The following is a 12,139-nucleotide window of genomic DNA, read 5'->3' on the forward strand; positions in this document are numbered from 1 at the left end:
AAATCTTGGTCTTTATAGAAGTAAAGTTGTAACAGATGAGAAAAAAAAATCCAATTTGCAACAAAAAATTCTCCACTATCTAATGAAAAGCATAAACTACTGTTCAGACTATGGGATGCAAAGGAAATAAGAGGTTCAAAAATAAAGGGGGAAAGGATGGTGTTTTTTACTTTAAAAATAGAAGTTGATAGGTATCATTTACCCAAAATGTTAAGTCCAAAATCAAGAAAGTGTTCAGACAAGGGTGCTGATTCATCAAGCCTTATATCTACTATACCTTATGCAATTATTTAAGTCTGAAAAACAAAAGTATAAAACACTATCACCAAGATCCAACAGCTCTTCACATACCCTTTGCAGAACTGCATCTTCCAAAGCAACTGTTTGACAGATTTAAATAAAAACTTGCATGTTAGATTTAGTAAGCCATCTCAGTTTCACTAGAATAATTTTTCATTTCTCACAGCTGAAAAGAGGGGAGAAATGAATCCCTTTGCAAGGGGATTCCTTTAATTTTGCTATGACAAGATAAAGAAAAAAAATTACTTATAGACCTTGTGGCAACATTTCAAGAATGCTTTTGTAGTAGACTATATTGCTGAGTTTCAGCAGAGACCTAAGAAATGTCCAAGCTAGCAAAAATCAAACTGAGAAGCCCTGAGTTATCCAAGAGCTTATACTTAAAAAGAGTAACCTAACACATCTAGGCCCTCAGGGTACCAAAGAGACCCAGCCACCAGCAACACTGGAAAAAGAAGCAGTTTGACCGCTGGAAGGTATAATTCACAAGTGACACAGATCCTGCTGGAAGCCGTGATTACAACCTCCACAGATTGACTATAAAACCAAAGAGGGTGTTGACCTTCCTTAGTGCTTATTCACTATCCATTACTACAAAAGCAAGTTCAAAAATAGCTTCTGTGGGCTAAAAAAAACAGAACGGGCAAGAGCAGGAAGTCCAGCAAAGGATAAAAATGCCTTTCTTCTGGAACATAACTAGTAGGTCTGAAATACTTAGATGCAACCCTACAACTTTTCAGGATAGATAGATCAGGGATCATGCAATGCACAGACTGAATTCTCACTGGTGAAGAGCAGTGATGGTCAGGAGCACACCAAGCTGGGCCAGCAGGTCTCCAGGTAGCTGTCTGGTTTCACGCTCTTGCATTTTCTACTGCTACAGGAAAGAAGCATGCACGTGCAAACAAAATCCCTTTCACTGCAGAATTCTGCCTAAGAAGATTTAGAAAATCAAAAGGTAGAAAGATTGTAAAAAAATACCCAGTGGAAGACAGAGTGAAGACCTCCATACAACAGCCTACCAAATAATTCAGACACTTTTTTATCATTGCTTCTTTTCCAAAGACCCATCATTTTCAAATGAGCTGCGTCCCTCACAAGTTCTACCTACGTGTTCTGATGAATATTTTCCAATACAGTAGGAAATGAAGACCACCTGAATCAGGGTATAATTCCACATTATCATATTCCCCCTTCCCCTGCAAGGCTGGCTTGAGCACTTTGATTACCGAAGACTTGTTCCGAAACTAGTCAGCACTTCTGTGCTGCCCCAACACTGACTTCCAAACCCCTCTCAAAAGAGAGGCCACCACTGCAACATGTAAGTATTGCAATACACTAATTTACTTTGCAACCATGAGGGACATGACTGTGCAAATCTTCTGGGTTGTTGAGCCTGAATATCCCATACAGACTACCTAATGGGTTTTTGCAAAACTCTTTGAGTTTCATTTTCTTCTGGACGAGCTTTCATGACAAGCTGGGCTTCCCAACCGCCCCTTCCTCCTTACAGAGGGAGCTCAGACAAGGCCTAGTATACGCCCAGCACCTCCTGGCACTGTGAGAAACTCAATAAAGTGATTATATTCTATCAACTTACCAGAATATGCTGCCTCTCACACCTTCAAAAAATGTCTGTGTCACGATAAGCCACATGTCATGTCTTCAATAAGCCACCTGGTTCACTCCCCGTAGGCCTACCTGCCCTACCCTCCCGGCCTTACCCTTGCCCTCCACCTGAGCACCATGGCAGATATCCAACCTGCTCTCGTGTTCCTGCAGGCTGCTCTGCAGGTTGAGTGCAGCTCAGGACAGCCCTACCCAGCCCTGGGAAGAGCTTTTTTTGAGGGAGATACAGCACACAGTCCCCTCTTTGTGTTGTTTTAGAAGCCTCCACACTGGAAGAAAACAGGGGTTCCAAAAAAAGACAAAACAACAAACAACCATTGACAAAAAAACAACAAACATCAGAACAAAATAATACATAAAACAAACAAAAAACACAACCAACCAAACAAAACAAGCCTCCAAAAAACCCACACCTCAAACATCCCAAGTGTGTTTCCATGCATAAAGAAATGCAACAAGCATCCTTCAGGCCCAGTTTGTTGCTCTGTGATCCAAGCTGGGGATTAGTTCTTGGCTCCAGCAGCTGAAAGACTGGTCTTTTATGCTGAAAAAATGCTGCAGGCTATTGGGGCTACTTCCATTTCCAGGGCACACCTTCCATCACTCCTCACAGAGCAAACCAGCAAAGCAAGCACTTGGGAGAGCTGAGCCTTCAAGCAAATGCCTATTCAAAATTATGTTAATGAGCAGAGCACATTTAATTGTGGGCTGGAAACTAAGATTTCAAAATGGAAAGAAGGCTGTCCTGTGTTTACCACTGCAAATACATCTTTTTCTTGAAATATACATCAGATAGTTTTGGTTTTGTTTGATTTGATGCACTCTTTTGTGAAATGTATTAACAGAACACAGAAAAATCTTTCTCTCTCAGGGTTCTGACAACAACGATAGGGTTCCCTGTCATTAGCTTGTCTGTACAGTACTAAACAGCTGCCTATAAGGCAATGCCAGTCTGTTTTGAACAAATTGAAGCTATATTTTGAACACCTGATAATTTCATCTATTATCATTAAAAAAAAAAGGCACATTGGTATTTTAGTTTCCACTGTGGTGTCTGTACCTGGGTAGATACACCTCTAATCACAAACCGTTTGCTTCTGCCTGTTTTTTTTTTTTTTTTTTCCCCTCTCATTTACTTTATTTATCACCCCAAGAGGTCAGTTTTAATACAGAGGGTACTCTGTTTACTCACTTAGAAGGGGAGAAAAATGCAGTGCCTTTGCCAGCTACAGAAATTTGAGCAGCAAATCCAAGATGTAAAATGTTGGGTTTTACTGGGGAAAGGGGTTCTCCAGCATCATTGCAAAGAGGAAAAAGATACCAAACATGACCATTCTGTGGCAAGGATAGATAGCTTAAATCTCTCCCACTCTAATTTGAACAAAGGGAAGGGAAAATAAAGAAGTATTCAATGGCACTTAGTGGAAGAAGTGGTTTTTGGCTCTGGTAACCACACAGCCATGAAAGGCCACTATAATGGAAAATGCTCCGGGTTTCTCTCTGGAACAGCTGCAAGGCGGTTATTTAAATGTATTCATTTACTTCTAGTATTTGGCTGGTAGGATCTACTGCTGGCAAAAGCAAAGAGAGAATGATGAATTTTTGTTGTTTTCTTGTTTTAAGCATTTCTGAAGCACTGTTGGAAGTCCCTAGCTCATTAAGCAAGTAGAGCTCACACAATTTCTTCTTCAAAGCTTTTACAGAAGAGTTCATCTCATGCCATTCACAAGAAGAGAAGATACTAATCACTCCATAGAGACAATCGCTCTGTTTAAATCACTACTTTTTACGCTCCCTCTTTGCTAAAAAGAAAGCCCTCTGGGATGCTAAATGTTTCCTACAGACTGCTTTAACTTTCTACTTTACTGCATTATCAGACTAATCAGGAATCAGGTTTCTGTTATCTTTTTGCTTATACACAGCTGAAACATGAAGTTGTCATATCTGCCAAAAAACACAGAGAACCTTAAAAATAATACTAAAAAAAAGTTTTGTTATTTTGTTGTTTCTCTCTCTTTAGGAACAGTATGGCTTGTCTAATTTGAAATGAATAGATTCAGCCTTACAATAAAACCCCATAGCTAAAAAATTCAAGGCATGTTCTGGCAACTTTTCTTTTAATTGACTTCTTTGATACATTGGGAGTGTTGTCGCAGAACCACTTTCTATTCCAGATTCCAGCTATGGTTAGTCAAATCACCCCCAAACTTTACTTATCCTTCACATTTAAACTTCACCAAGATGCCTTAAGTCTATTCCCCAGTCCTCATCTCTGGTAACAGGATGCTGGAGGAGAAAAGAAGGTTGGAGCAGAGCTTCTCAGAGGTCAGTGTGTAGGGAGGATATCAAGAGACACTACTGTGGAAAAACAGCCTTGCTTCAGTAGAAGGTTGTAGAGATGCATCTGAACCTGTTCCTATGTTGACACACTACCGATACTTAAAGTAGTAATAGCAATGCCACACCTTGTACCAAGAAGCTACTTTCAGAAACCTTTTTGTTACCTGACTCAGAAAACGAATCTCAGGAAAAATACCAATAGCAATTCAATTAGCAGAAAATTCCCCAGTGTGGTGCCACCACAAGCATCTGTAGGATCAAACCTAAGCAAAATACTGCCAGACTGGGCTTCAGGCTGCGAAAATGTGCTGCTGAGGCCTCTGCTTGTCCCTGTGCAGTTAAAGGGCTGATGACAGGCAGAGTAATATTTGTTACTGAGATCTATACACATACACGCATATAAATGCATGGGTGTATAAAATAGGTAATATTTATAATACTAAACTGACCAAATGAAAGGAAAACAACTGTCCTGATAATGCTTAAAAAAAAAAAAGACTAATGAAACTTTTTTTTTTTTTTAATGTGATGTCATCTAGCTCATGCGGAAAGCATGCAAAACTACTTCCAAGGCTTTTTTTTTTTTTTTTTTTAATATCCTTAAAACATTAGCCTCTAAATGTCTTCTGCAGCACACTGTGGTATCTGCTCAGTTTTAAAGGCAAAATAATGTGCTGCAGAAAAGAACTGTATTGTAATTAATACATTTTTCTAAACTATAATCAAAATTCATTGTAATGTGAACACAAATGCTAAAGGCAAGGCCCTTCCCTGCGAAACTGCTTTACTACATTACTTGCACTCAGTAATCATCCTCTTTAGATGCATTTCACTACATCCTTTTCTGTTAAAGAGCCATTCCTTACCATCAGAAAGACAAATGTCTCCAGGCTGGTTGTTTGGAGCCATTACTCCCCTATATAGGACTGAAGCCCTGTCTCAACCATCACATCCAGGATGGTTTACTGAAATCTGTGGGGAATTCATGCATGCACAAAAGTCTGCCCATGTGGATATCATCTGTGAAACTGGAGTCTGTTTTTACGACATGAGGTTGAGAGAAAGATATTTTGCAACCCACACTGAGATATCAGACTTTTCTTTGTTTCCTGTTGCCATTTCTTTTCTGTTCCCAAATCAAACCTCATGGAAGCACGGCCTCCGAAGCCAAGGCGGGGAGGGAGAGCCATCTGTGTTACCAGTCAATGACTGATAACCTCTGCTTTTCTCTAGTCTTTCGTTTAGTGATCCAAGTCCCATGCAAGATTTACTCAGCAGAAACTCCTTGCAAACACTGAAAAAGGCTGCATTCATTGTAAATACAACAGAATAGTGACCATGCGTATTAGAAAGACATTTTCACATCAGGTCCTTTACAAGTGGTAGCTTTTCTCCCACTCATTCTTGTGCCACAGCTGACCGTATTTTCCCTTCAAGAAAACATTTATCCTGAACAGCAATCCCTAAACAGTTACACACGTTTCTTATGCACAAAGAAGCCTTTCTTCAAAGTGGGAACCCACAGAGACAGTGGTGCAAGTGTCTTTCAGAGCACCAAGGAGATGGCCTGGGGAAGCCTTTCTCCAGAAAGGGAGAAGAGTCCATCAGCAGCCTTGCACCCCAGGACACAGGCATACATCATCTCCATCCTACCAGGTATCCTGACCTGCTGTGAAGACACAAAATCCACCTCCATTTGAAACCAGGAGGAAAAGGAGCACAAAGAAGTTTTCTGCAAACAGATTTTGGGTTCAGCTCTGCCACCCTTTAGTGGACAATTTCCTTGTAGCTTCACAGGGTACAGTTATCTCTGTGAACTACTGCACTTCTCTGTGCTCTTTGCTACGAGCTGCAGTTCTCCTCAGCCTAAGGATTTTTGGCAAAGAAAAAACCAAAAACCAAAAACCAACAATAACAAAAAAGACAAAACAAAGCAAACAAATAAAAAACCTTCAGATCTCCCATTTTCTGGCAGTATCATCTACCTTAATCAATTGTAGTGCACTGTTCAGTAAGGTACATACTCTTAAAAGCTTTAAGATGTAACAGACTCCTGGGTCTCAGTGAAGTCAAAGCAATTTTGAAAATACTTTCCGAGATGAAATCTTGACTGGTACTAACATCTCCTTTTCTGTTTGTAATATTTACTTCACCAGCAGGCACAAGTACTTGGCGTTCAGTACATGGAGCAGAAGAAATCGCTTCGGTATTTATAAATATCGTGGCTTAAATATACACTTTGATTCATGAAAGGAAGGTTAGTGTGTTAGTAATTGGAAGTATATGATTAATTTTATCGCTGCTTTTGGCTTAAAACCTTAGCTTTCCTGATAAGAGCACTGAACCTGAAATTTTCTGTAGTACTATTCCAACTGAACCCCAACACGACCTTCTTCTCCTTTGTGTTCATTACACATGGTAAAATCAAACCATACTGCAGGGACCACCTACGTGGAAACAATAAAGATCATAATATGCCATATATTTTCTTCTACAAATAGTATTATAACACAGCAATGTCATGCCTCAAAGTATAACAACATTCTTAGCAAATGATGAGTGTCTTCAATACAACGTTTCAGGGAAAATTCCCTTGATGACTCAGAATCGAGACTGGAAAAAACCTAGGATTTGATGAAGAAATAAAGAGGTTCAGTCAGTTCAGCTGTCAGAGTTTCACTGCGATCTCCTCACCTCAATCACTTCAGGTTGCGACATCATGGAGGACGGCACCAAGTTGGTGGGGATATCCATTTTAGCTCAAAATGTCCCTGTTGTCCTTGCACCTCTCCTCTGCACCCGCGAACTTTCGGTAGGAATACAGAGATGCTTCCTCAGATCCTAGTCATGCTGGCATTTATTCCTGGCAGGAAGGAAAAAAAAAAATGTTGAGAATAACAAGAAAACTGGGTATGCAGTCAACACATGAGCCCCTCAGCTGCTGCAAAACTAGCCTGGCAGTTTACACCACCCAACCCGCTTACAATGCACTTGCAGAAGTTTCAAAGGGCACCGTGTAATGTGGTCCAGAACAGCAAAACTATTCACTCAGCCACACAAACTGGAATTCACAGGAACTGAATGCTGCAAGAAGGCCATGCAGACATTTCCAAATAAAGATGGTCACTTGCAGAGTTCTAGAATCGCATTAACATTTTTTCCCCAGTGAAAGAAACAACAGAGAAACCTCACAGAAGAGTAAGCATACAAATACTCGCTGGAATTTAGGATACATTTATTTTCTCAGTTGGTGTTTTTTTACATTTTAGTGAGCACACTACTTTTCTTCTCTGTTAACAAAAATAACATAGACATTGTGATGAACTTACGTTATCCTAGATGTATTTTAACCTTTTTTTTTTTCCAGATACATACAGTAGGTGAACATACTGAACTGCTGATCAGATGATACAACAGAATGGAGCTGTTTCCTTAACTATCATGATTATCAAGATTTGACCAGCTTCAGCATATGCTTCTATTCTTATGCACAAATAAAAGCAAACAAATGGGTAGAAAACTGTAAATGGCCAAGAAATCAAGTCTGTTTAAAAACTCCAGACTGATGCCACTGCAGTTATTAATTTCTTTTCCACAATCAGGTCAGACATATATATAACATGACCCACAAAATAGCTACCACAGAAGGGATTTTGGACAAAATCCTATTGCTCACAGTATCTACCACTTCCTACTCTGTAAGTCACGGTGGAAAACCTCTCCCGCAAATTGTATTCAGCATCCAACAAATACACTAAAAATGATCCCTTACCTAACCAGTATTTCTCAAATGGAGACCATGGTGCAAGCACACAGACAACTCTACCACCGCTCCCAGACTTGGGTTCCTTTTTTCGAAGCCAGCCCTTACTTACCCAGCCAAGAAGGGACGGCTAAGTTGCACTCCACATGCTTTTCTGAGTCAGTTTTTTCTTTTTGTGTGTCTCTGTCTGTGTGTGTGTTCTGTTCGTTTAAACTCAGCCTTCGCACACCACTGTGGAAATTATTCCTCCTTCTTAAAAAGCATCATCTTTAAATGCCTGCTCCACATTTCAGCACACCCCAGCCTGCCTTACGTCACATGTAGCTGACTGGCTCATCTTCCAAGCTCTAGGATCATTTTTTCCATCTTTATATAGCTTTCCAGTGACCCCTATTCTTTCCTATTAATTTCTTGCTAGTAACCTTTCATTCTTTCCACTCCTTGCTCCAAAGTTTTACTACTATGCTCATGTAGAGGACAGAAAATGGAGATTTAGCATTCCTCCAAGAAAACATTCATTGGAAATCAAAGAACCAAGCTGCAGATCCTTCAGGCTTCCTATTTCCTTTTCAAAACAAACTTCAGTCTATTTTTTGAAATTCACTAATTTTTCCACTGTGCATGACAGATGAGGGAAACATTAACATACTGTCAACTTGAAACTACTGCTTTCCTGATTCAGAGAAGATTTGCTATTTGAACAAGACCGTGACTTCCAGTAAAACTCCATCAAGAGCCTTAAGATCCTCAGCTGGCACATATTTTCACTGTCTTGTGAGCTGTCACAAATGTACTTAAATAACAACTCATCAGACCTTAGTTTCTGTCCTTCTCGAAACACGCTGAAGCGCAGCAATGACACTGCACCTACCTTACAGCAGCTCATTGTTAGTTTCTGTTTAAATTTATTCTAATCTCTTACTCCTGAAATGCTGCTGCTGTTGCATAATGAAGAGAAGAAATATATTACAGATGAAGCAGACTTTAGGGAGGACTATTTTAGACCAAAACTAGATGTATGCTCAGAATCGTGTTTGCCACATATAAAAAGGAGAGAAAATTATGATTTTTTTTTCTTCTTCTTTTTTTTTTTTTTTTTACTAGGGATCATCACAAACCAGAAGAGAAAAACTGACAAAAAAAAAGTCATGAATCTGTTCACCCTTTTTCTAGCTCTGTCTACTTCTGGTAGTACACCAAGGATAGAATAAGCCTAATCTTGTAGCAGGCAATGAGTACTTTAACACAGATGAGAGAATATTTCTGTAGTCATTTTTCACCATCTCTCCAATAAACAGAAATAACAGGATTGGTTAAAAAATACCTAGGCATATGAACATTTCTTGTTTTCCTTTCTGCACCTCCCCACATTTTCATTGCTTGTGCTGCACCAATCCCTCAATTTGTGCAGGGAAAAGGAGGACTCTTCTGCATACACCTTGCATGGCAAAAGGCATCTCCAACTGGTGCAATAATATAAAATAAAAAAGCAGGATGCAAAAGATGAAAACAAAACAAAACAAAACAAAACAAACAAACAAACAAAAAACAGGGTTCACCCATTCTATCTTGAATGCCATACATGCCACTGAACCATTACCCTGCTGCTTCTCTGGCTGAAATTCCAGGACTAAGGCACCTGGAGCTCTGCCCGCCCAATAGAAGTCATGCATGGGTAGGAGTGCACAGATGGAAGGGGACAGGGATGCACAAGATGGGGCCACTGCTGCTTTTGTGTCGTACCAAAGCTATTCAACGTCCTGAGCACAACCTCAGTGGTGATGACGACTTTCTGCTAAATGGTTAGGCTCCTAAATTCACCCCAGCTCTAAGTGAGTTGGGCTGTACAAAAGGACTCTCCCCCCTGCTCCCACCCCACCCTGTCTCCTTCAGCAGTAACAAAATGCAGAGCGGATAGGGCTTTCAGGGAGGTGCAAAAACAGGCTGCCTTCTTTCAGGCAAACAAAGGTGGCACCTAACTTAATACCCGTGTGAGTTCAGGGTGGAGCCCTGAGTTTTTCAAGAACTGCAAATAAAGGTAATAGGATCTCGTAATGAATTTCACTAAGGGGCATTATGGCAGAAAATGTAATCTCTATTAAACAGGAAGCCTGCAACACAAAAGCACAGGAGTGGCTCCTTATGAGATTTGATGACTTAGTGCCTACAATACACTGAATAAAAGTCCCCAAATCTGCAAACAGTTTCCCACATATCACTCCGGAACATGGGAATTGCAGGTGTCACTTGTGAACGCCACTCCATTGAGTCTTCTCTTGATATAAGTTGCATCTCTACTGAGTCCATCTACAGAACTACCAAAAGAAAAATGGGAAAAGACATTGGACCCATATTTAAAATCAGTAAAATGAAGATTATAGACTTTCTTTTCCTTTGTGAAAGTGATTCATCTCCAAAAAATGAAATTTCACCATAAACTACAACACTTGGGAAGTCATTTATGGTAACACACTGTGTTTTCAGGTAACGGAGATAAATCAGCTGACACTTGACAGAGTGGCACGTGTCTAACATGAAGACCGGGAGTGCACTCTCACCAAATGAAATGCTGCTCTCAAACACATCATGATTAAGCATCATAATTTCTGGACCGGCTGTCCGAGACCACAGAAAAGAGGAACAATGCAGTTTTGGCATTACTTTGAGTAGTTAGGAGAAATGCAATAATGCATCACAGAAACATAGTCTTGATGGAACCACTTCTAAAACACACATTACAATGACTGAAGTAATGAACACCCCCCACACCTCCCCCTGCACACACAATTTATTGTATAGCACACACATATCTGTGATTTAGAGTAACACAATGTTAGCAACAAATTCCGAATCATTACATATCTCACTTGGACCACAAATGCACACAGTGCCTCTGCTAGAATAAGGCGCTGGGACTGGAAGGCAAACTGGATTTTCAGAATTTGTGTTTGTCTCCCGTGTCAGATCGTATCAGTTTTTCTGCACTGTTGTTGTTTTTCAGCTTAGGTTTTCTGCATTCCTATCACAGCATCCTTTGGTACCACTGCTTCTCTCTACAGATGTCAAGTTTCTGGATACGATGACTCAGAAGATACTGGTTTAGTATGAACTGGAAGCTATTTGGCTCAGCAAAGAAGGCTACCTTCCCTGTCCACCTCTAGCGAATAAAAGCCTAACTTGCAGTTACAAAGAGGACAATTTTAAGTACTAATTGACCCCAGATAGCTAGGACCAATAAGCCTGTCAAGGAAAATAGAACAACAACAATCAAACAACATTTAGAAAGGCACGAAAATTAGCAAATGATCTGACACAGGGCTTCCACTTCCAGATGTCACTCCAGAGACATTCCAAATTTCATATGGCATCCTAAGCCTTGCCATCCAAGAGCTGTCATCTGGCATCACTCACCTACAGCAGCCTCCTTTGCCAAACAACTGCTGCTTGTAAGCTTGAGCTTGTTCAACACACAAATGAAAGCATGACCCTGCCACGGCAGCCTTACAAGGCAAAAAGACAAGGAAGTGTGGTCGAGGGAAGGGCTGTAACCATGACTCAGCCTAGCTGCTGCCTCATTTCTCCACTTGCTAGAGTGATGGAGATAGCACGGCCCACCTCTGGGAGGGGGCAAGTTGTGCTGCTCGCTGCATCCTGCATGGGTTTTGCACCCGAAAGGATGCCCACAGCTTCACTCAGTGCTCCTGCACCAAAAGGTCGGGGTTTGTATTAGCACACTCAATACTTCTTCACTGCTTATTTTAGCTCATGAAGCCTGTGATTCCTGCATCTCATTCAGATAGGAGGTCTGGTGGTAATATGACTCTTCCAGCCTTTTGTCTTTTAGTTTAAAAAAATCTGGTTTTCTCTTAAAAAAAAAAAAAAAGAGGGGAGATTTTACAACACAAACATGAATTTTCAGTTACCTACTATGGAGGTGTTTCTCTCTTCTTCAGTAACCTCACCCAGTTAATAGAAGAACAACTATGGATACACTGTCTAGCACATAAAACAAAAATGAAAGGCAGAAAATTGGTTTCAATTTCGTGCTGCTAAGAAAGGAGTAGAGATCTTACTCTATTCTTTCTTCCTTTAATATAGTGACTGCTA

General features: G+C 40.4%; 1 protein-coding gene across 4 annotated transcripts in view; it reads right to left on the reverse strand.

The window, feature by feature from the left end:
• Positions 1 to 12,139, reverse strand: part of LPAR1 (lysophosphatidic acid receptor 1) — a 72,265-nt gene that overhangs the window by 41,863 nt on the left and 18,263 nt on the right. For all 4 annotated transcript variants that reach the window (XM_083819151.1, XM_083819152.1, XM_083819149.1 and 1 more), the window contains exon 2: positions 6,964 to 7,132. In XM_083819151.1, the coding sequence (XP_083675277.1) occupies positions 6,964 to 7,023 (60 nt within the window). In that variant the 5' untranslated portion in view covers positions 7,024 to 7,132. The remainder of the gene's footprint in view (positions 1 to 6,963; positions 7,133 to 12,139) is intronic.

The sequence above is a fragment of the Anser anser genome, assembly GCF_964211835.1.
Source record: "Anser anser genome assembly, chromosome: Z".
NCBI lineage: Eukaryota > Metazoa > Chordata > Aves > Anseriformes > Anatidae > Anser > Anser anser.